Raw genomic sequence first — 24,583 nt, forward strand, 5'->3', positions numbered from 1 at the left:
TGAGGAAAAGCATCCTCATACCACGGGAATCTTTATTTTTAAATGTAGTTTAGTCGTCATGTTTGTGGTTTGATAGTAAACCCACAATCTCTCTGAATTTTTTGGAATCTGTGGTCCACAGGGACGGAGAGGCAGCCCCAGAGGAGCAGACTCCAGCAGAGTCCTGAGCAAAGCCAGGGTTTCCTGCACGCTCAGCCCTACAGCAGCCCGCGCAACCATCCTTTCCCCCAGCATGCCATTCCCTTTTCGATGAGGCCCCACTATCCTCGTGGACCCTCTGGACCGTATCCCTCTCTGGGCCACTACACTAGCTCTTCACCCAGGGACACCCAAACACTACGTTTCCTCAGCAGGCCGCTCGGCTCCGGCTGTGGGTACCACCTTCCTGTAGAGGGTCCCGGAAGGCCGCACAGGATTGGAGGTAACTGCAGGACTTCCACCCAACACTACACCCCCCGTCGGTCCTGCCACAACTATCGCTCATCCTGTCCGGCCCAGCGCAGTGCCTCCAGCTCAAGACTGCACCACACCACCTCCGTCGCACCACAATCCCGCGGAGCGCCGGCACATAGCCGGCAGGATGAGGGCAGCTGCTCGGGTGGCAGCTACCACACGGAACGCAGTGGATACTTGGCTGATGGGCCAGCAAGTGACTCCAGCTCAGGGCCGTGCCACGGCTCCTCCAGCGACTCGGTTCTCAATTGTACTGATGTGTCCCTGCAGGGAGTTTATGGCAGCTGGTCCACTTTCCGTAGCTCTCTGAGTAGTGACTATGATCCATTTGTGTATTACGGGCCAGGTCCTGGGCGCGCTCCTCGCAGGAATAGCCTGGAGGCATGTGCCCAGGCCCGGCCCAGGTCTCTGGATTCTGTGGTGAACAAAGCAGGCTGCCCCGAAGAACAGCCGCAGACTGTGTTCAACCACATCCACTACCACCGCCACAGACACCACCACTATGAGGAGGGGGAGCACAGCCAGGGCCCGAGCAGAGGCTCAGACGAGGAGCAGGGGGCTGCTGCTGCTGCTGCTGCAGCTCCACCTGCTGCTCTTGTCCTGGACAAAGACTCACCTGTATGCCCTCCTAAGCACAGCCCCTGCCAGTGCCCAAAGCTAGACCCCACAGATCGGCCCGGCCCCGGGCTAGAGTGTCAGGACCATGACCCCGGGAGCCCAACAGGACCTTCTGTCCTGGTGTCCCCAATCCCCATTCAGCTTCAACCCCACTGCTGCCACCAGGGACACGGACACCCTCCGGCTCCTCTTGGGCGAGTGGGTGGCTGTGTGCTTGAAGGCCCCTCTGTTCGCTTCCACCAGAGCTTAGATCTACAGGATGACCGTAGCATCCACATCCACTACGGACAGGGTCCGGGCTTCTGCTGCTCTCCTCCTGAGCTGCACCCTGCCTTGCTACCCGTACCTCTCATTCTGGACTCTGGAGGTATGGAGGACTGGCCTTGCTGTGCCGGGGCCCATGTTGTGTGGCAAAAGCGGGTGCAGCAGGCCCGCTCGGAGCCTCAGCTACTGGGTCCGGGGACCTCTATGGACAGGCCGCCCTGCAGGTTCCACCACGGCCCTGCTGCTGACCGTAACACAGACATTTGTTTGTACTGCCAAACATTACAACACAATCAGGGTGGGTGTCTTACGTGTTTATCTTCAACAACATGAGCGGCTATTATTATTATTATATTTTGAAGGTGACGTGAGTTGTCTTTGTGTCCACAGGATCAGAAGAGGAGTCTGGTGTGTGAGAACTTGTTGCATCCCCCCCTACCCCCCCATTATCACGCTGCTACACAGGAGCCAGAATGGACAAGCCTCTCATTGGCTACCGCTCTCATGTCTTCCACATAATTCCGCCAGAAAAGCCTTCGTTCAGACGATTCCCCAGCTTCCCCCGAGGATTCAAGTTATTGAGTGAAATTATCATGATTAAATCATACAGAAATGTCAGAATAATGCTGGACCCATCATAATATTGTATATCAGAATTTTTGGGGGAGTTGCTGGGGAAACAACTCATACACCACAAAGGGGAAAAAAGTGTTTTTTTTCTGTGTCAGTTACAAGAGGAATATTCATTACCAATATGATATCACAAATTTCCATGCTCCTCAGTGACAACTAATGAATGATCCTTGCTTAGGGAGCCCTCCATGAAGTGAGACTCGATCTCTGCATTGCTCACTCTATTACAGAATAACTTGATTTATCTTAGAGGTACTTACTTTCTTTTTTTTTTTTTTTTTTTTTTTGCGGGATCTTCGTCTTCCTTTGCTGAGTCTCAGCCTCAGCTGAGAGAAGCTTTTCTCTCCAGCCTACCTCAGCTCAGATTTCTTAACATGCCTCACACAAGGGGAGGTTCTTTAAAGGTACTGCTGTAGCTCCCACAAACTCAACAAAAAAAAAACACACAAAAAAAAAACGTTAGACCTGTCCAAACGGAGAGAAAGGTTGACGCTCAGACCCTCAAACAACAAGCATTCACTGAGGTTGCTGAGCCTTGCATGGGCCTTGTTTTCATTATTTCAATAATGGCAGCTGTTTTCAACATATTTGTTTGTGTTTTGGATCATTTTCTGTCTTGTTTTTTTTTTTTTTTTTGTAGTCTGTAATTATTTTTATTTTTTTCACCTTTCAAAATGAACCTGTTTGACTGAATTATGTCGTCGTCATTACAAGCTATCGTCTTGTTCTTGTCATTTCTCTTGCCAGTGGTTACTTCACATGTTTGACCTCAGTGCTGTTTAAACCCTCTCATCAGTGCGTCTCATCACTATCCTCCTGCTCCTTTAGGATAAACCCTCCCATTGTCCTCCAGCAACTAAAGCTTTAGAGAAATGTTCTACATTGCAGCCATAGAATGAGATCGAGAATATTTAAAGATATAACTGGATTAAAGCCATGCTAGGTAAACCTTACAGTCCCAAGCATCAGCTCAGTCTGTCGCCGTATCACCAGTTTCATTAAAACCTCCCGTGATTTCAAACTGTAGCGTAGGTAGAGCCTGAGAAATATCTCAGGAACAATCAAACACTGGAAAAATGGGAAGAATTCATCTTAGTTACAGTAAATGATGCCCGAGTCCTCCTGTTGTGGTAAATGTGCATTGCCAATCCCTGTTTTTGAGCTTGCGGCACTTGAAGGAAGATCCACCTTAAATCCGAAATCAATTACAGTATTTTAAATCTTTTCATTCAGATAAATAGATTTTAAAATGTGTAACAATCTCTCCAAACTTCAAACATCGGAATTAAGGTTTATATCTTTGTTTCCAACTATTCAATCTTCCCGGATTTAACCACTCTGGCAGACAGACAGACAGAAAATGTGTTTATATCCCAGCTAAACACTTAAACTGTGCAGATAAAAGTCGACCTCGCCGCGCCGTCAACGATGGCTCTGTTATTTTTTTTACCCACAGACTTCCTCATGCTCGCATGTACAAGACTAAATCATCTGTAAAAGCGTGGACTTTCCTTTAAAGTGAAAATGTGAAAGCAGATTTCAGAAACAGCAGACAGATAGCTCATGGTATTGCAATGTAACCTAGAAGCACTTACTAAAGCCTCATATGTGCCTTATGCATTCAAAACTGTTCACCATCCCAAATCAGGAACCTCCCAACACATTAAGCTCTTACCTATCTAACCAAAGAGGCAAAATCTTGAACACAGTGAACAAAGTGTGTATCATGCCCCCCCTTTTTTTTTCCTGCTTCAACCCTTTTCCTTAAATCTCAGAATTAAATGTGCTTTCAGTGACAAGAGAGAGCACACCAGAACTGAAGTGGAAATCATTTTTTTTGGACAATCGTGCAGAAATGTTCAACTGCAGTCCCTTTGTACTAATACCTCACTTTGAATGTGTCAATGCAGCGTCCTCCAGCTAAAATATCAGGGTTTCCTCATCTGTTTTTGTTTTTTGTTTCGTGCCCAAATGGTCTCCAAGACTGAGAGATGGAAATGACTGAATTACAAGAAGCACTTTGGCTTAAGCAGATTTTATATTAAAAGAAAAAATACATAAATCTCATAGTATTAATTTAAAAAAAACAAGCCCAAAACTGTCAGCACATGAAAAAAAAAAAAAGCATTTAGTGATGCCGCAGAATATCCGATGTGATTTCATCCTGTTCAAGATCTTTCTCTTTGTGTTGTTTATGTGTTTGTTTTGTTATGTTTGCAAGAATAACGAGCTGAAACTGCCTATTCTATGAGTTAAGAAAAAGAAAAGAAAAATCCCTCAGAACTTTAAGGGATATGTCAGTATATTTTGGATACTTTGTGTACAAAAAAGAGAACAACAAGAACAGAAAGAGAAAAACAGATGAAATAGTGTTGTATTTTATATATAATAGAACATTTCAATATAGTGACATGTCACTAATATATTTATTTACTAATATATTTATCCATTTTGTCCAGGTTTGAAAGAGTGGTTTCTGTATAGACTGAATGTTTCTATATGGAAACTGACCAGTGCCATCACAGATGTATCAACCTGTCTTCATTCCAATTATATGCAAATAAATTATTTTGAAATAAAACCTCTGAGGTGCTGAGAGTTGTGTTTGTGTGCCACTGTTAAAGGAATCATTCACACAAAAGTTACCCGACATTAAAGAGAATTTGGTCTTTTATTACTTTTTTATCTATTTTATTAGACCTCAAGAAATACCCAGATTTTTTACCCAACTAACAAAGATAACTACAACTAAACACTTGATTACTTAAAATATTAATTTACAATATAACAGTTTATCGTTTGTGTTTTGCCTACGAAACACAAGGCTGTAAAGTGACTTTGTTTTTTTCACAGTCCAATAAATGTCAAAACTTTCATTGTGATTTGAAATATCACTCGAGTGAGTCATATGTTTCAGTAGTAAAGATAGAAGAAGAGATTGACACATGACACACACATATTGAGAACATATCATTGTAAAGGAGGAGTAGATTTGGGTAAAATACTTAGATTCACTTTCTTGGTGAGAGTTAGATGAAAGATTGATGTAACTCTCAGCCAGCCTGGCTGTGGAATTACATAATACACCCCCCAAAGTCATGTTGTCGTTGGGGGGTGTTGATCTGATTACCTTTGGACATGTGGTAGGGTAGATAGGTGTGCTAAGTTTTAACCACAGTGACCTGGGTTCAATTCCAGGCTGGGTCCTTTGCTGCATATCATCTCTCTTTTCCCTGAATTTCCTGTCTATCTCCAGCTGTCACTATCAAATAAAAGCAAAAAAATAGCTTTAAAAGGAAATAGGCTCTATGTTTCATGTCTTTGTGCTAAGCAGGTTTAGCGTACAGACACAAGCAGCATCCTATATAATCGTCTGTAAAGTAGGGAATTACATGTCCAACCATGCCTATTATAACTGTGTGTTTACTTTTTACTCTTGTGTTATATGTTTTCATTATGTGTGGTTATGTATGTGTGGGGTTTTTTTTCTCATGTTCTCATCCTGTGTTGTTTTTTATTGCTACTACACCAGAACCAATTGCCCCCCTGGGACAAATAAAGATCTTGAACTTGATCTTGTCTCATCTCAACTCTTGGCAAGAGAGCAAATAACTATACTTCCCGAAATGTTAAACTAGTCCTTTTAAAATTTGTACACCTGTTTCCCAAACCTGCATGCCAACCCGCACGAACATGAGTTTCTTTATTTAGCCGTACAGCATGCAATCTACACACAACTTAAAGCGTATCTGATAGCACTTGCAGCTTGTCACATGAAGATATTCAGCACTCACTGTACATGTGTTTGATATATTCTAGTTGTGGAAGGTGTTGTTGATTGCCTCTGAAATGTACAGCCATATATAACAGTCTAAGTGTGGTTTGGCAGCAGCAGGCAGAGGATCAGTAGAAGGCTTTGGCCTGCCCTTTGGGTGTCAGCACTTTGAGGTTGCCCCTGGCATCTTGGTCCTTCTCAATGGCCTCAAAGAGAGACTTGAAGTTTCCTGCCCCAAAGCCCTGGAGGGAGAACAAACACACACAGATGGCTAATTACCCAAAGATCTACCGTCTTCTGTGTCATTTGTTATGGCTCTGGGGATCTTCTCCCAGACGTTCGGGGTGTTAAACACTTTGATGTCGGATCACGGCAGATAAATATTCTCACCGGGTTCAAACATCCAGTCTGCTCTGACAAGGAGCTACGCTCACCGGGGGCTCGCAAATTAATCATGTAAATATTTTCATAGATAATCAAAAGATCAAGTGTTGGTGGTTGCTCTGAGAGATTCTTTGCTGTGGTTCGGATTCAGTTTCTCACTTTCATGCATTGTATCCACATGTGTAGGCTCAGCGAAACGCTGAAGAGTGACATGATGTGCCTGTCCTGACAAGAGGAATGGGTGCTAGGTGTTAAAAATGAAGTGCCACAGGGTGCAACCCAATCCAAAGATCCCCCTGACAGGGAGCCTTTTAATCTGTATCTGTGATAGATTTACTGAGCTTTTACAAGTGGGCTACTGTTATACTGTTCACACTAGATGGGAGCTGTAAACAGGTGTTCAGGCGGCTCTGTCTCGGCTTCTTAAAGATGGGAAAGGACCACAGGCTTGTAAATCCCATCTCAGACACATAAAGGCTAAAAGATTACCTTCAGCACACCAGTTACACCAGTAGTCTGTGTCACTGTTATCTGGTACTTACAAAGTGGTTGTTCCGCTGAATAACCTCCAAGAAAAGAGTCGGCCTGTCCTGCACAGGTTTGGTGAAGATTTGAAGAAGGTAGCCCTTGTCGTCAAAATCAACTAAGATTTTCAACTCCTTAAAAACAAGCAAATTTATATTTAAGTATACGAGCAAAGAGGCTGTTAATGATCTCAGGCATACTGAAGTAACGAGTCTCCTCACCTGTAAGCGGTCGAGGTCCTCCTTCACCTTGATCTTGGCGGTTTCGAGTTTCTGCCGCAGGGTGTCATAGTATGTGTCAGGCGCTGAGAGGAACTCCATCCCTCGGGCGCGCAGGTTCACTATCTGTGAACACAGAAGAAAAAAAAAAGCAGGATCTACAACATGCCTTCACATGTAGATTTAAGGGGAAATGCAAGGATGAAGCTGAAATAAAATTTCTATGCAAACGCAGGAGACTCACGCTTTCAATGATGTCCGACGTGTTGAGGGCAATGTGCTGAACACCTGGTCCCCCGTTATAGTCCACATATTCCTGTGAAGAGATGCAGGACATGAAATTCACTGAAGCAGAGCTATAAACCAGAACCAGTCTGAATGTCACAATCCACTGTTTGCTTAACGTTTGACCCCGTGAATCCACCCCCAACCTCTATCCACAATTGTTCCCCAAGCTGCTGAAGACCCACTGTGATAAACCACTACAAGTCCCACAGGAAATAAAACTGTTAAAACTGTTATGGTGATAAAATGAGCAGATAAAGTCAAACCTGGATTTGTGATATCCTTTTCCCCGATGCCGGTTCGTTGATGGGCATCTTGATGGTCTCTTCATAGTTCGTCACAACTATGGACCTCAGTGAACTGTAATCTGTATGGATCTGCTTGTCGTCTATTGACCAGAACCGATGGAACATCAAACACTTCTGATACCTGGGATTGGGAGAACACAAACAAATGAACAAGCTTTCTTATAAATATGCTTCATTTCGTCTTTTTTGAGTTACTTTGAAATAAATTATGAGCAGTAACTCTGGTGCACTGCAGTTTTCTGAATATCCTCACTAACTTTTCACCCTACCACGGAGGCAGTGACCATTAACAGTGTTGTTTACTTGTCCTTTTACCCTGTGTGTCTGTTCTGCCAAGCGTGTTTGTACGTGATCTCAAGCAGGTATCTTACCAGTCTGAAATTGGCACCATTTGATCATCTGGCTGATTGCCCACAATGTGATCGATGAAGCGCAAACCTCCGGGTGGGCTACAAAAAAACAGAAGAAAGCATGGGTACTTTTCCATGAATGGTTCAGCAAAAACACACAATAAAGCACTCACTGTTCTGCAGCCAGATTTGATGACATTTATTTGGTATTTTGGATTAAAGGTTCCTCGTCTTATCAAAACAGGGTTCTTCCTGTTTGACTTAAAACAGCTCTAGAATCTGACACTGTGGTACAAAATAAGAGCTTTTACAACCAAACATCCCCTATTGTGGTTACATTTTACATTGAGATACTCACAGTGTGGATAACAGAACATCCCTGAACAGAGGCTCTTTGTAGCCCGGCAGGAAAAGACCTTTGTAAGGGCCGAGGTACTCAATGAATGTGTGTGTTGTATCTCCATACTGGGGACAAAACATGAACATTTTAATTCATTATCCAGTTTCATGTGTGTATTTACATTCAAATGTGCGTCCCTCTTTATGTACCGTTTGAACCACAGCATACTTGACCCTCCCGTGGTTGTCCTGCTCCACCCAGGGTTCCTTGACGATGACAGCTCCTCGCTCTCTAGCTGTCTGTCAGTGAAGAGGTGTTGGGATTAGTTTGCAAATAAAAGAGCTGAACAACAGTGTGTCTGAAGACAGGTCCTTGAAGCCCTCCAGTGGCTGAAGGCAGAATATCTCCCTATTCATGCTGTGGTGGTTCTGTATCTTTGGAGCAACCCAACAGTCAACAGAGAGAGTTCATCCAGACCTTGACTGAGGTAAAGAGTTCAAATGAGGCGCTAAACATCAAAGCTGCACTGTCACACCACTGGCATGTTTGTCCCTATTTCAACACACACTAGGCGGACGATAAACACTATGTGTAATATGATACTATAAATCAGGCTGAGTTTATTACTCGAATAAAAACATTTCAAAGGGAACAAAATTTAAAATGTAATCATATCTGCATATAAATAAGTACATTTACAAGTACTGAACTTTAATTGAGTATTTTGGTTCTCTGCTACATTAAACATTTACTCCTCTACATCTCAGAGGGAATATTGCACTATTTACTTCACTATACTTTAGTTAGTCATTCCGTTTTATATAATTAATAACAAAATATATCAACAACTAGATTATGATGCATGAATGCATTAAGATAAGACGTTATTGATCCCTGGTAGGAAACTCACAAGCTGCCAAATTAGTCCCATCATTACCAGCTGCAACATTAAAGTAATGTTCAGATTACTACATTGATATAGTTTAATAATATAACTGCATAATGAGTACTTTTATTTTTGGTATTCTAAGTATATTTTGATGCTCATGCTTCTGTACCTTTACTTGAGTAAGATGTATTTCTACATGGTGGTTAATCTCACTTGTTCTACCACCTGTGTGTTAATATACAAAAACCTTGGCTGATGTCAAATAATATGAAACTATGTGCCTCTTGCAAATAAATCTCATATTCTTCCTGCAGGGAAAACCTGCATAAAAATGATGTGTATCGTTGTTACCTTGATTAAGAAGTCACAGTCCTCCACCTGGAAGGCGATGTCTTTGACTCCGTCTCCATGCTTCATCAAGTGTTGTCCCATCTCTGTGGGAAGATTAAACCATGTTCAAATCTACTGTACATCATCATCAACAGCATTTCATCTTTCATGAGAAAACTTGCCTTCATTTCCAGGATTCAGCGGAGATTCAAACGCAAACATTATCTGTGAGGAGAGAGAGGACGTGCGGTTGTGTTTGTGATCATTGGATATACTGAACATTCAAGTAATCAGTGTTTATTCAATCAGCACAGGATGTCCAAACCGCACACCTTATCCTGTCTGATGACATGAGACACCACTTCTCGGCTGCCGGTCTCCAAACCCTTGTAGGCCATAGGCTCGAAGCCCATCTTATCACAGTAGTAAGAGGCTGCCTGCAAAGTGATCAGACTGTTGTTAGTGTGAAGGGAACTTCTTTTTTTTTTATCCAATACATCCATAAAATAGGCAAGTACAAAAGTAATAATAACACCAAAATTATATAGAATCAAAAAATACTGACCCATTATAACTAATGAAGTTATAATGGGTCAGCTGGAAGTTCATCACTCTAATTAAAGCCCATCTAATTGCTTAACAAATCCAATAAAGTCATCCCATGTTCTGAAGAGCACCATTAACAGTAAACCTGATCTTTTCTAACTTGATATTACACATGATACCCTTAATGAGATGTGTGTGGGTGAAGCAGCATTCTTCCACTTCAGCAAAATCAACCGCCTCGTTAGTAAGGGGGAGAATGCCATAGCCCTGCGTTGACAGGAGGTCATAGATATGTTTTCTAAGGTTACACCAAAAATGGCAATAAGGGGGCAGGGAGTAACACGTTTTTTAAAATATTTTAGAGAATAAATCAAAGAAAGAGGACCAGAATAGTGTGGAGGGAACTTCTGACAAAGTGAGATACACTTAGAGTTAGAGAGTTCATCTCCTGCCAGCAATGTATTGATTGTGGATCAGTCCAGGCTGTGTGTCGTCTGGCCTGTGCGCTGAATAAACTTCTGTAGCGGGTATGTTTTTCATATGGAAGTAGGTCAGACTTGACAGACTGGTTTCTACTTTGTAAATTAGATTTCTAAAAAATTTAACAGTCTGTATTAAAATTCATAAACGGTGTAGGGCTGCAACTTTCTATTCATTCCGAGTAAATGTTCATTATATTAGCCAGAGCTAAAGGTGAAGTATTTACATAGCAACCAACACAAAGATATTAAGTTTACCAATTTATTTTCTGTCACTCATTTTTATTATTCTTATCAACTTAATTTGCACTATATCTTCAAATAACATATTATTAACAGTTATTTTAACTGTATGTGGAGAACAAAGACACAGTTTATATGTGATTACTAGCCCTAAACCTGTTGATGTTTCTGTAAATGATGAAATATTTCCCCAGATGATGAAGACACTGACGCTTTAAGCACAATACGCCTGGAAAACATCATCTTGATTCAAATATGAATTATGAATGAAAGAGTTAGATGTGATTTGGGTGAAAATGATAAACACAGGTGACAGAAAAGTAAACTTTCAGTCATATAGCATCATTTGGATACTGACCTGTTTAGCATTGCCGACCCAGAAGGTGAGATGATGAAACCTGACAAACTTTCCCCTCACGGGCTACGAGGGCAAAAGGAACAACAATTTAATTTTCTGATAATAACAAATGAAACATACCCCTTTTTTGTGGTAGCTTCACCTAAATACTTCAATCAAATCTCATACTAGTTGAAGGTTCTCAAATGATTAATTTATTTTCGAACATTCTTCAGTTAACACATCACAGACTCATCTTCAGTTTTTTAATCTTACCTTCTCCCCCTTATCTGTGTAGCTTGTCTAAAAGAAAAGAAAAGAGATAAACCATTATAACTCCATCCACAAGTGCTCAGACTAACCTTCAGTCAGAAGATCTCATATTTCTAAAGTGACTTAAGTGTTTCTTATCTGAATCTCACTGAAGATACAATTATCCACTCAGCTGTGAAACCGTCTAATGTCCCACAACTCAAATCACCATCATTGACTCAGATATTGTGATACTGTGGAAGTCTCTTACCATGCTGTGATTGTAGATGGGCCCCTTTTTACCGAAGAAAGAGATCTAAATCAGTTTCCAGCAGCGGGCAGATAAGTACTGACCTGTTGACCAGCTGTGATTGGTCCTTTAGGATCTACACCCACCTGTCCACCTCCTCGCTTTTTGCTGCTCTTTAACTAAAAAAAAATTCCAGCAAAAGTGGCCTAAGCTTTGTCATCTCCCCAGAGTCTAGTTCAGTCCTCCGAGCCTCAGTCGTCATAGAAACATTGACACATTAACCTCAGTGTAGGGAAGATAATGAGATACTACACTCTCTAGCCTGGGATGTTTTGCCTGAATTACTCCCAGGTGAACTTGGAAGAACTTTTTTTCTGGGATATAACAGAGACTCATTACAGCATAAAACAAAAACAGTGCATCCAGAATAAAGGAGCTACGAGCACAGCACTAAATAAAAAATACAGTGGTAACAGTGTTGAAGGTACAAACAGAGAGATAATCCTGACCCTGAGATCCTTCTTTGGTTTCTGATTTCCACCACCAGAGGGCCCAATATTGTCTGAAGCTGCCATAAACAGACATGGATCAACAGTCATAATGCTACTATAAGATCAGTGAGTAAAACCAGAACTTTCTACTTGCATATGAACTGATTTCTCATTGTATTCTTATTCTTTGAGAATCACAGATTACAGGAAGGATCATTGTTGTATTTCAGTAGCTGGAATCAACACAAAATCCTGTCTGTCAAATCAAAAAATGAAAAATGAAAAGAAAACACTGCATGTGTTCATTTTCAGTTTAGACAGAGTCAGGAAATCATTAGAGGGGTGCAGGTGGGTCATGTTTTGCCTCGCCATGCGGTGAAAATGTCAGAGGACTGTAACAAACACAGGGGTGAGGCTGTTGTGTGGCTGTTGACTGGTATCGGAGAACACATGAGGTCAGGTCCAGTGCTGTGACAGACAAGCAGATGAACAGAAATAGTGTCTGGCCCCAGCTACAGTGCTGTAAACTGCATGGGCAGATCAGATGTATGTATACACAGTCTGTCTCCAGGAGAAAGACAATAAATAAAAAACATGAATACAGAACAGAGCCGTTTGATGGTTTAAGTGAAATTTCAATTCAATTCAATTCAAAAGAGGAACTAACAGTTATTCCCATTATTGATTAATCCATAAATTATTAGTTTGTTGATTAATAGATTAATTGTTTGGTCCTTTAAATGTCAGAAAATGGTCTGAAATGTTTAATACATGTTCACAGAGTCCAATATAACATCTTCAGATAGTTTGTTTTTGTTCATCCAACAGTCCAAAACACAAAGATATAACATTTATAGTGATATAAATAAAAAAAAAAGATAAGTATTTTGCTTGATAAATTACTTTGGATAAGTAACCAATTATCAGAATAGTTTCTGTTGATTAATTAATCAACTAATTGTTCCAGCTTCAGATCTGATTGTCAAAACAGCCGTTAAATCATACACAAAGGCTTTCCTTTCTTACTTTTACTTTTGTTTTCTATCACTGCTTTTTAAAATACACTGTGAAAAATAATCAGAACCTAAACTGGTTCTTCATGTTGATGCCCTATGGGAACATATTCCGGTTCTGCAAGGAACCTTTCACCTATTGTATCATTTATTGTCAAGTTATTTCAAGAATCTTGTGTAAATAGTGTTTGCCACTGATATATTATATTACTGATTTTAAACGCAACATTTGGTAATAATAATTAAAAATGGTAATTCAGTAAAGTTATTTGTTACTTTATCAGTTATTTGTTACTTTTTTGTATGAATTATCACATTACTTTCTCTAAAAGGCTTTTTAATAGTGGTCCAACTGTACTCTTGTTGTTGTTGTTGTTGTGACCCAACCTATGTGACCAAAACCAGCAGGTCACATAGGTTGACTTAAAGAACCAGTAATCAGTATTCAAAAGTAGATCGATAGAGATAATATGAAATCAAAAAACAAAAGGATAGTCTGGTATACTAAATCATTGCAACTGCTTGCTACGCTGACTGATGTTTCCTGTAATGATTTAATACACTTTAATCAATTCATTAAGTTGTTATCTCGGAATGAAAACATTTGGAATGGAATAATGACAGAAAAAAAAAACTCGAGAAAACAAACGAAACTAACTCGTTATCACGAGAAAATAGAGGAAATAAAATGTATGCAAAGAACATAAAGAACCTTTAAAAAGAAAAATATATATAAAAAGGTTCTCCAGAGTAGTGTATACACAAATATATAGTATAATATTCTAATTTTGATATTATATTGTTTTTAATTAATATAGAATTTAGTTTATTTTGGGTGATATATTCATCTCAGTTTTGTAACATGAAACCATTTCTCTCAGATATTTTGAAATCCCTGCGGGGATATGTCTGGTATGCATGTGTGTGACTCGTACGCACGTACCGCACGGTGTGTGTGTGTGTGTGTGTGTGTGTGTGTGTGTTCGTCCAGTTTGTGCCGCGCTGTGATTTTCTATTGGTTGCGCTCCCGGGCGCTCTCTCCCACCTGATTGGCTGCTCTGTGGGTGTGTGCGATTCATTCGCCTGACTGTTGTAAAACCTCATTGGCCGAGCACGAATCCTGCGACGCCATTGGTCCGGAACGTCCGGTCTCCTTCTTGGCTATTGGCTGTCGCTGTTGTCATCAGACAAGAATGCGGAAGTCGTGTGTAAGTCTACTGAGTCACCGTTGTGTCAGCTGATTCTTTCTGAGTGAGTAACTCGATTTATTCGTTAAAATTAAGTAACTTCTCATTAATGTATCGTGTGTGACGCGCTCCCGAGCTGTCAGACTTGTGTTGGACGTGTGAACCTTGAGCCTGTTTTGTCGTTTTCTGTCAGTAAATAAGCGTTTTTATTTGGACACACCAGCCTCTAGAAACGTTGCTATCCGGCAGCTAGCGCGATGCTAACGTTTGGAAGCACGCGCACACACTGACACACACACACACACACACACACACACACACACACACACACTCTTTCGGTTTGACTAAACCTGAAACAGTGTGTCACTAAAGCTGTCGCCCACTTTCACTTTCACCTTTCAAACTTTGTGCCTGTTGTTCGCACCTGTTGTTGTGTTGTCACGAGTCAAACCGGGCAGGTGTTATTATTCACACACACACCTGAGGTTGGACATTTCTAGTCTGGGTTTGACAGCTATTCTTTTGTTGAGAGGGAGGAACTCGCACTTGGAATCTCCCCCACTGGACTGGAAATTTATTTATACTCAAAAGGAGGAATAGAAACTGTTTTTAAACAAAAGACTTTCACTGAAAATACTTGACATGCTTTAGCCTGTATCACTTCTTATAAACTCCCACGTGGTTTAAAGGTCCAGCGTGTCTTTGAGATGTAGACAGCAGCTCCAGAATGTTGCAGAATTTATATATAATATAATATGCACAACTATGTTTTCATTTAACCCAAGAACACTAATGTTACAATGAGTAACACCATCAGGTATATTTTACCCGATATAATATCCCGGATCAAATACAGTTTTCATCAATTTATGTAAAAGTACAACACTGTATGCCAAACTGTAGTACTCTTCTTTAATTGCAATATCACATAAAACAAAAAAAAAAGGTACCATGGGGGACCCTTTAAAAAGGCAGCAAAATTATTGAAAAATCAGGTAATCGTTAACGAGAAATGTCCTAACAAAAAAAAAAATAATGAAGCTGGGAACTTGTTCTTTGGTCCACCCATTCCTGAGACATGTGAGCCTTGTCTGGTGATGTATTTATTTATTTTGGCTCTTGCTACCTCTGTCTCCGTAGAGATACATGAGCTCTGATTAATACCTTTTGAAAACAGTCAGTCACGGCAGTAGACTCTGAAATGTTATGGAACCCAGTTTACTACACCAGCGAGTAGTCTGAGCCTTATAACGTCCAGCTACCCGGGCGATTTCTAGTCCCAGACAACTAACCTTAAAGCTTTCTAGGGATCGTTGAGTTAGTCTTGTCTACAGCTGCAACATCTGTGAACACTGGTCCTTTAAGTGTTGTACTGGATGTCCAATTTGAGCTCAAACTATGTATATTTGCTGATTATTTTCCTTATTAATTTGGCCTATAAAATCTTAAAAATAATGACGAATGCCCATTGCATTTTCCTAAAGCCCACTGTTACTAGTTCTTCTAGTTTGACAGTCCAAAATCATAGGTACCTGGTTGGATTAAATCACCACGAGAAGCTCAAGTTGGAGAATCTTTGGTATTTTTTTTCTGATAAATAACATAAATGATTAATTGATTGTATTTATTGATTTTGTTTCGGCACTGATGTCTTTATCAGCTTTGCTGTTAATTGTATCAGTACTGGACTATGTGGTATGATTGTATCAGTGACTCTGTGGGAATTGCATCAATACTAATAAGAAAAGTGTGGCAGGTACCTGGAATAAATAGTAACATTTATCCATTCATCTTTTTATTTAGAAATCCACGCCCTCTCGTATTTGGAGTTTCAGTTTTGTTTTCCTGACAAGACATTTACCTGTGTTAAAAATGTAATCTAACAAAGAAAGCAGCGGTTAACCGACAGTTTTGTAATTGTAAAGGCTCAGAGTGTTTCCGTCACTTAGAATCAGAGAAGTAGCGGTGAGTTGAGAGTCGAGCTTTCAGTGCAGCATAAACCAGTGGTAACACAGCAGGGAAAGGAGCATTGCACCGTTTATAAATTTAACGCTCACCAAAGCATGTAATCCCCCCGATGGCATAACACCTACGTAAGCGATGTTTTAAGTTTCATTCATTCATTTTGACTTAAACTGCAAATGTAGTTGCAAACATTGCTTTAACCATGCTGTTAGATGAACCATGCAATTTGTGAGTTCACTTACTAATGTCATGTCTCTTCCATGTACATACATGACAGTGTCATCTGCATACATTTGGGTGTTAGTGTCATTACATACAGATGGAAGATCATTTATATATAATGTAAATAGTAATGGGCCCATGATAGATCCTTGTGGGGCACCTGTGGGCATCTGATTGATGACATCGATTTTAACAATTTAAGTGAAATCTGAAGAAAATTTTGACATGAGAATATTATAATTAATGGTGTCCAACAACAGCATCTTTATCCAACAGAGATTTTATATTTTTTTCTGTGAAAAGCAGCCTGCCGTCTCAGTTGAATAATTGGCTCTGAAGCTAAAATTGCATTTGGTTCAGGGCAAAAGAACTAGTATTAGGATGGCAGATAATTTGCTCAGCTACCAATTTCTCTGCAACCGCTGACACTGTAGTTAGGATGTTGATAGGCCTGTAATTACTGGTAGAAAAGGGGACTGCTTCTTCTGAATACTGGAGCTACAACAGCTGACTTCCAAACACTGCCCGAGAATCGCGAGGTTAGTAATATTGGTAATAGGATTGGATTGATTTGTGTGGTACTGAGCTCTTTGTTAATACATGGTTTAAGAGAGCTCATCATTCTTTCAGTGGTCCTCCTTATGCTGTCGTATTAGCTGGACAAACATTTGTGTACTCAGGTGAAAATTTGGCAGATTTTCCTTTTGCGAAAGCAGACTGTTCACGGACTGACAGGCTGTCATCGCTGGCACGCCATTGTATGCCAGAGTTTCCATGGGTCATTAAAAGCTTGTGAATTTAAAGGGAAAAATCAAGGCCTTGAAAGTTTTTAATAATAGACACGAGTCATTGCAAATGCTTTTATATGTTGTGTAATAATAGAAATTGAAGTTCATTTGATATTTATTACATAACGTTACTTAATCGACTACGTTCTGTCTGTGTGTGTGTTGTGTCATTGTTTGATGTGCCACCTGCCTGGAGGAAGTGCGACGGTCATCGAGTGCAGAATGATTCTCAGTGTTGTAACAGTGGTGAACCTTGATCTATGTCTCAAACTATGCCGTGTTGGCTCCTTTGAATTTAAGGAAAGAAGTAACTGAAAGATTGAACGATAGGAACAAAGTTTGGACTTTGAAAGCAAACGTGCTCTGTTGCATGAGTTCATCAACCAAAATGCACGTTGACAGAAGAAACACTTTTCTTTTTAAAACTACAAAATGTAACCGGAGGGATGAATGGTGCCAGAACAGATATTTTTAAGACATGGATAATCAATAATAAAGTTGGGTAGCTAACATGCAGCGTTGCCGAGTTGATACCTCTGTGGAGCTGCCCAGCTTTTGTCTCTTTTGGCTCATTGTTTTGGTTTCAGAGCCCACGAATGTACTGTGCGGTTCAGTCTCATCTCCCTCATCAGTTGCGTGTCGAGCAGCAGCTGTTTTCTGCCAACAGGATCTGATAAACACAGTGTGAGCTACCTGCCCAGCACCAAAATGCAAACAGAGTGAGCAACTAGCATGTGAACATCCAGCTAGAGATCCAGATGTTGTTGTTTTTTCTTTTTTTCAGGGGTTGTTTAGTCTTAATCAGAACAAAACGGCGTGGATATTGGATTTATATCCATCAGGTTCCCAGAAACACAACAACAAGCAATTAAAGTAATTAAATGGGCAATTAAAGCTAAATGTAAGCTTTCATAACTTTATGAGGCAATAATATATCAAGTTGGTTTTCCTCCAAGTTGCCAAATCATCAATGAATGCAGCTTTGAAGGTTTTACTGTGTGTAACTTTCTTTAAGACACAATTTCTCAGTCAGAAAGTGTCCAATATTGCTTCCAATACTTATAACTAGTTGCTCACATCTGGAAAAGTCTATATTTATGACTGACTGGCGATAAAAGCTGTGCCTTTTCTGATTTTAAAAATGTGCGGAGGTGGGTGAAATGTAGAAAGTCCGTGCCCTTGTAGTATGGCTTCTTTCACTTTGAGAAGCCTGGCACTTAAAGAGTGGGAGGGAGAAAGAGTAAGCAATAGAGACCGACCGAGCGAGGGCGGGAGAGAGGCTGGGAGGGAGGGAGGTATGTCATGCACTGGATTACAACCAGTATGTGTTTGGGAGACGGAGAGGACTGCTACTTTGCAAGGCACTGAGCTTTAATTCATTTCGATAAAGTTGCGACAGGAGGTTTGCAGATTCGCCGCTTTGAACAGGTAAGAGAAGGCGACTTTTAGGAAATAGTATTTTGTAAGATGAGAGGAGTAACTTCTTTTTTTTTTTTTTTCTTTTAGTGGAGCTGTGTGCAAAAGGGGGTGTGTCTGAAGAAAAAAAAAACACACACACAATTGTAGGGAAGTGAGCCAGTGAGAACTTTAGTCCAGTTTAAAGTTGTGTCCTGTTAATCAGTGAATTGTAGTTTAGTCTATTCCTAAAGACAAAGAAGTGAACTTTATGTCCATGTATTGTCTGCCAACATGTGTGTGTGTTACTCTCATTATAGTAAACTTACGCTGAGCTTCCTGACTGAGATTGCATATGCACAGGAAGAGAAGGCAGAGCGTTACTTTTCATGCACTCATTTACTGAATCAAGTGTTTTGGTTTTCCGACTTCTTCGTTTATTGTCAGTGTTTAAACTTGCTGCATTATTATGTCTGCACTGTAGCTATGCACAGCTCCGTTCGGATATCCAGTGGAAGGAGTAATTTCCAAACCATCATGTTTGAATTACAGGATATCCACCTCCCTCATGCCAGGTGGAGAACCTTTTTTTTTTTTTTTTTGAGTCTTGGAGTCGGTCCAAATGTGTCGTCTCCTTCTCCCGCACTTATCTGTTTGCTGCTGATAATGACATGAGGAATGTGAAGTTTGCATTTTCTTGCTCCCATCAGGTCGGCTCAGGTCTTCAAGGTTTCCAACGTGGCGTCAGACTCCACGCATGTGCCTGCATGTCTGTCAGCAGCGCTTGTGTTTACATTGACCTGATTTTGTGGAGGGCAGTTCTTGTCTCAGGCAGTTTAACCATCCTCTGTGAAATATATGCTCAACTTCTTCATAATTTATGTTTTTATGTAGGGCCAGCTTTTATTCTACGTGCTGTACTTTAGTTCTTTGGAATCCAGCCCTTTTACGCAATCTCTCCACAACCGCCCACACACACGCACACACACACACGCACACTATGTCTGAAGGTAGTGTGTGTTTTTATGTTGGCAGGAGCCATCGCTGGCACAGCAGAGCCCAGTAGACGGGAGGAGAGGGAGGGATCTGAAGAGGAGCGCCCAGATCGACTGTCTACTGCACTGGCTGGCAGCATGGTAAGCCAGTCACACTATTGGGGAGGGGACTTTTGTGTTTATACTCTGCTGGAGATTCCTGCTTGTTATTAATCTAGGTGCCTCTCTGAACACGCTGAACATCCCGACATGCTCACCGGAGACAGGTCGGGACTCACAGAGGAAAAGGCACGATACTCTAACAGGCCTAAACAAAGTGCAGAGTGTTGCAACATGTCTAACAACAGAATCCACTGCATGAGAGCTGCACATTTTATTTGTTAGTTGTTGAACAGTTTCGTTTCAGGTCGAATAGAAATACAGAAATTTCTCGAACATTCACTTCAGTGAGGAAGTAAGCCTGTGCTCGTCTTCGTTAGATCATGATCAGTAAGACCTTTTCTCCCACAGAGCCTCCGGGTTAAACTCGGCCACAGCTTGCTCTTAAATCTAACAGTCACATTTGGCCATCTTTTTACGTGGGAAGCCAGTGAGGGATCCTGTAATTGTCCCTGCATTAGAGACTCTCACTGGTTGTTCACGGTGCCTCCACAGAGGGAGGGTGGTGATCTTTTGGGATCAACAAATATGCAAACAAATTACAGGATATAACGATTTAGCCGTAGTCAGCACCGAACAGGGATTTTGTTGGACACTAATTTGAGTGAATGAAAGTAGAACATCCTCAGACAACATCTTTTCACAGCGCAGTAGCAGTTTCCTCAGCAGGGTTTCAACTTTATTGCACTGTTTGTTTTCATTCAGGAACGCGCCGCTGCATCATTTAAAGTGTTGTGTGGCAGGTAACACATGTTTGACGTCTTTGATGTAGCTTCCTGCCACGCGTCTTCCGTACAACTCTCTTTCTGACAGTTTGCCAGAGCTCCTGTTCACATCGTGGAAATATGTGACAGCTCAAAGTGCTGAACTTTTGCAATTCTGTGACCATCACACGTCAGGCTATGTGACATAAAATGCTTGTGCTGTAGTCATGTGGTGAAGGTGTCCACTCTTCTACAGTAAGTACTGTAATGGGATCCGTCAGCTGATTGCCCTCTAGTGGAAGCTACTGGCTCTTCAGCTCTGAGGCCAAACTAAGACATCATATCATTAAATAATCTGTGCTTAAAGATGGATAAATAATTGCGCTTCTTCAAGCTGCTACATGCACCTTCCTTTGAACCCGAGTGCTTTCTCTGGGAACGCTGAGTCTCAGATTTTACTCCACATGAGACAAGCATTGGTTTGTCTAATCACGCTGCAGTTGTGTGCCTAAAGGTTGTAATTATACTGAAGCAGAGCAAATACAATGTGCAAGATGCAAGTCTATTTGTAGGTCACAACCCTAATTACGTTTCGAATGAGCCAAGCAGGCCGTGCGTTTTGTATTACAGTGGTTATTAAGTGCATATGTTCAACAATGAATTTTTGAAGTGCTCTGTTTCTAAGAGACAGCACAGACATACAGGCCTTCTCAAATTAGATGTTCTTCTGCAATTTTAGCCAAGAATAAAGACAATACTGTTTGTTGTAATGGGAGTTCCCATTGGCCTGTCCCTTTTTGCCCTTTCACAGTGAAAGTACTGCTTTCTGGGAAACACGGTGCTTTAAGAGAGGAGAAGCAGCGACCGCAGGAGTGACAAAGTCCTCTTGAAGCTAATGGGTACTGCTTTTACGAGACAGAAATAGGAAGTGTAACAGGAGGATGTGTGTCCCAAGGTTCTGGTCAACTGGTTCCACAGAATGCCACCGTGGCCGGCTGCCCAGCTCTCAGCCTTTTTATGGGACTCACAGTTGAGCTCCGGGCTTAATTGATGGCGTGGGCTGATGAACAAATAATGTGCCCACCGGGGCACGTAAAATGAGGATGCAGACCTGTTTTAAATTCAGTTTTTAAACGTTGTCTTTTCACTCACTAGTGCATCGCCTTAGGGTGCAGCTGGGTGTGGTCAGAAATGCACTCTATTGCACGTGTAACCACACTCCAGTGATGTTACATGTATTGAACACACCCTGGAGTACTTTTCTACTGCAACAGATGAGATGTTTAATCACTGGAGATCAGCTTAACCCACATTTGAATTTAAATGACTCAATGATTGCGACAGGAAGAGGAAGCATGCTATAAAACTACATTAGCAGGTGATTTTTAAAGCTGCTGTGTCGATCTATCTCTTCTCAGTTGTTGTCGATCTGAGGGTTTTTTTTTTTCTCAGGTGGGATTGTGAGACGTTTGTTCCAGCAGTTTGTTCCACAGGTAACATGATCCTTTTAATCCTGTCTTGTGAAGCGGCTTTTAATTGCTTCCCAGCCTCCAGCCTTTTTTTCGCTGAAACAAAACAGGAAGTATTGAGTTGTCCACTCATGTTGCCGTATTGTTAGCGGGATAACGCGAGCATGGAAACAATGGGGTTGTTTTACCCTGTTTTACCCTGCCCTCGGTACACACAGTGCACGGTAATGCTACCTTGTAGGGGTTGTGCAGAGCTAGCAAGCGAAGTTTGTGTTTCTGTGTCACTGCCCCATGATGTCACCTGCTTACATAAGGATTAAGTCACCTGTATGTGTGCTTCTTTTTTTTTCAAAACACACTGACTAGACACCAGAACCTCCCAGTGAGGGTTGTAGTTAAAACCAGGGTTCAGTCGAGGTTGTTGTTAGTGATTTGACTGTAGCTCTCCTTGAAGGGTCTTTTGCTACTAGCACTGTTTGTCCCTTCTCTGGTTCCTGAGGTCTGGCTGTCAGTGTCTGGTTCCATGTTTCTCCGTTTTATTCAGTTCAAGTAACTTTGTTGTTTTCGTTTCTGTTGACCAGAGCGACAGGATGTTTGAGATGTTATTTGATTTTTTTTTTTTTATCGATACCTGGCAGCAAAAATTTGCAAAAAAGAAGTCCAGTGTGTGAGATTTAGGATCATCTATTGCCAGAAATTGAATATCATAGTCATGTTTGAGCCTTATTAATCTACAGAGGCAGCTGGACCTCTTTCACAGAGTCCGCCGTGTTTCTACAGTAGTCCAAAGTGGACAAACCAAACACTAGCCTAAAAGTGTGAGATAAAGGGTTTGCAATCTGCAACCTCATCACTAGATGGTCAGGTCACAGGACAAAACACTTCTTCTTACATATACTCGAGGACCAGTATTCTGCAAGATTTTACCTACAAAATGATGAATGTAATTGGTTGGGAAACACTTACTGTAGACTGCAGAATAGTCCCAGGTTATGGCTTGGCTTTTAAATTGTAAAACATTAACTATATGTGTCACACAGCTGCTTAAACACACAAATGTGCCAATCTATTCTGGAGTTTGAAGAGAATTCCCCGACATATACCGTGGACACCCTTCCTAATGCCTCATATCTTATATCCTACTTCTATAGCTGTATGTCAACATGCAGGCTGACACTCCGCGTTGGTGACTCGTTGCCCTCCTTTCCTAAAATAAACCGGAGACACAAGAGGCCAAATCTGGTACTCAGTTTTGCGGTTGGTTCGTGTTGGGCTGGGCAGGCAGACAGGGGAAATCTGAAGCCCACAGTGTTTGTACTGCGGACCTACTCATCACAAATTCGGCTGTAATATTTAGAAATCCCAAAAATGTGCGCCCAGCTTTTGTGTTTTTGTTTTTCATTGTTCAGGTCTGAATCTGCTGAGGTTATCATGAAATTATAAATAAAGACTTCAATATTATTTTGTGGTCACCATAATCTCATGAAGAGAAAGCTGTCAAAACTTGATAAGGTTGCACTTGTCCAGGATTTAAAGAGTCTTAGTCTGAAGTGTTTATTCTTTGGCAAAAAACCCAACAATTGAGTGATTTTCTGTCTACTACAGTAGATCACGCACACATTTTATGCACTCATAGTAAAAGATGTTTTTGTAAATCAGCAATGCAAAATGTTTTATTTCACTTCTTCATTTCACTCGACGGTGATAAATGCTCACCATATGACATTAAAATGATTCTCTCTGAACTTCTGCTTCATTTGTGGAAGTGCGTTTTTTATACCAGCGGACGCATCAAGTCCATTTACCTGATGAGATGGAAGTCATAACACACGCAAATGAAATGCGTCATACATCCTGCAGCATAAGACCTCCCCTCTAATGTATAGACGTACTAAGATAATTCAGAGTGAGCTTTAAATAAATAGACATATATACGACTTTGGATCTCTAAAATCTGCATGAAATTGACACTTAAGTGTGCTGTATAGAAAAGGGTAACCTAGAAATGAGTAATTAGTATGCAGTATATTGGTGGATAATATAAAATTAAAGATTTTTGCACGGATACATCTAGTTTAAGTTTTTATTTACACTAACCTGCATAAGACCTGCAGTAGATCCTGCGCTCAGAACAGAGAGGCTGATGGATGTGCAGGGAAAATATGTTGAAGCAGTGACACGTTGTTATATAACGACATCCCTGTGATTTGAAACATTTTATCCATACTGGATTATTTCCTCTGGGGGATGTCCTGTAGTTGTTAAATGTGGTGCCAAATAAACCACATCCTGCAAATTCAGTGCTACTGTATCATTTTTGTGCTGTAAAAGAAGGATTGCATCTTTCTGATGACTGTAATTTTTATAAAAATTACAGATATCCTTTCCACTGTATAGATTGGCCTCTGGCGAGAAGAACTGCATAGATGTAGAGAGTTATAGAGCTGATATGAAGCTATGTTTGTTGAGAGAAACTTCCTAGTTGTGATGGTAAAATGTACTACATGCTAATAATAGTAACACTGGTGAACTGGAGTTGGAATACATTCCTACTTTGACCAGTATAACCAGTATAACAGCTCTTCACTGGATTATTTGTGGCACATGCAGCCATGAATGAACAATGAATAGAAGATGAATCCTGTTTCTTTGAGCCAGATTTGAATAGTCGGACCTCTAATACACCTAACACTGGGGTCAAGTGGACAATTATACC

At 41.0% G+C, this 24,583-nt stretch overlaps 3 protein-coding genes across 4 annotated transcripts in view; 2 read left to right on the forward strand and 1 right to left on the reverse strand.

Annotated features, from left to right (window-relative positions):
- The window catches only part of rnf43 (ring finger protein 43), an 82,948-nt gene extending 77,282 nt beyond the window's left edge, over positions 1-5,666 (forward strand). The window contains exons 8-9 of the mRNA XM_019254361.2: positions 122-1,633; positions 1,726-5,666. Coding sequence (XP_019109906.1) covers positions 122-1,633; positions 1,726-1,751 — 1,538 coding nt within the window. The 3' untranslated portion in view covers positions 1,752-5,666. The remainder of the gene's footprint in view (positions 1-121; positions 1,634-1,725) is intronic.
- On the reverse strand, positions 4,657-11,600 carry hpda (4-hydroxyphenylpyruvate dioxygenase a). The gene is made up of 14 exons (XM_019254360.2): positions 11,501-11,600; positions 11,254-11,280; positions 10,999-11,061; positions 9,705-9,809; positions 9,555-9,597; positions 9,394-9,476; positions 8,363-8,452; positions 8,172-8,278; positions 7,835-7,912; positions 7,422-7,584; positions 7,115-7,186; positions 6,874-6,996; positions 6,670-6,786; positions 4,657-5,985 (listed from the first exon to the last, which is right to left on the reverse strand). Exons 1-14 carry the CDS (start codon positions 11,501-11,503, stop codon positions 5,872-5,874), a joined length of 1,188 nt encoding a protein of 395 aa, XP_019109905.1. The 5' UTR covers positions 11,504-11,600; the 3' UTR covers positions 4,657-5,871.
- A 2,558-nt stretch (positions 11,601-14,158) lies between these two features.
- mtmr4 (myotubularin related protein 4) overlaps positions 14,159-24,583 on the forward strand; it is a 39,949-nt gene continuing 29,524 nt past the window's right edge. The window contains exons 1-2 of one of the 2 annotated variants that reach the window (XM_027273376.1): positions 14,159-14,234; positions 19,576-19,676. In XM_027273376.1, the coding sequence (XP_027129177.1) occupies positions 19,674-19,676 (3 nt within the window). In that variant the 5' untranslated portion in view covers positions 14,159-14,234; positions 19,576-19,673. Of the gene's footprint in view, positions 14,235-18,430; positions 18,574-19,575; positions 19,677-24,583 lie in introns of those variants that run through there. The other variant, XM_027273377.1, reaches the window with a different exon arrangement.

The sequence above is a fragment of the Larimichthys crocea genome, chromosome XXII (genome assembly GCF_000972845.2).
Source record: "Larimichthys crocea isolate SSNF chromosome XXII, L_crocea_2.0, whole genome shotgun sequence".
In the NCBI taxonomy this organism is placed as follows: Eukaryota; Metazoa; Chordata; class Actinopteri; family Sciaenidae; genus Larimichthys; species Larimichthys crocea.

Coding starts and splice junctions, on each gene's coding strand:
- hpda (XM_019254360.2), bottom strand. Junction 7,913..8,171: donor GATGTTCTGTTATCCACACT/GTGAGTATCTCA, acceptor GTTTTTTTGTAG/CCCACCCGGAGGTTTGCGCT. Junction 6,997..7,114: donor CGTCGGACATCATTGAAAGC/GTGAGTCTCCTG, acceptor CTGTGTTCACAG/ATAGTGAACCTGCGCGCCCG.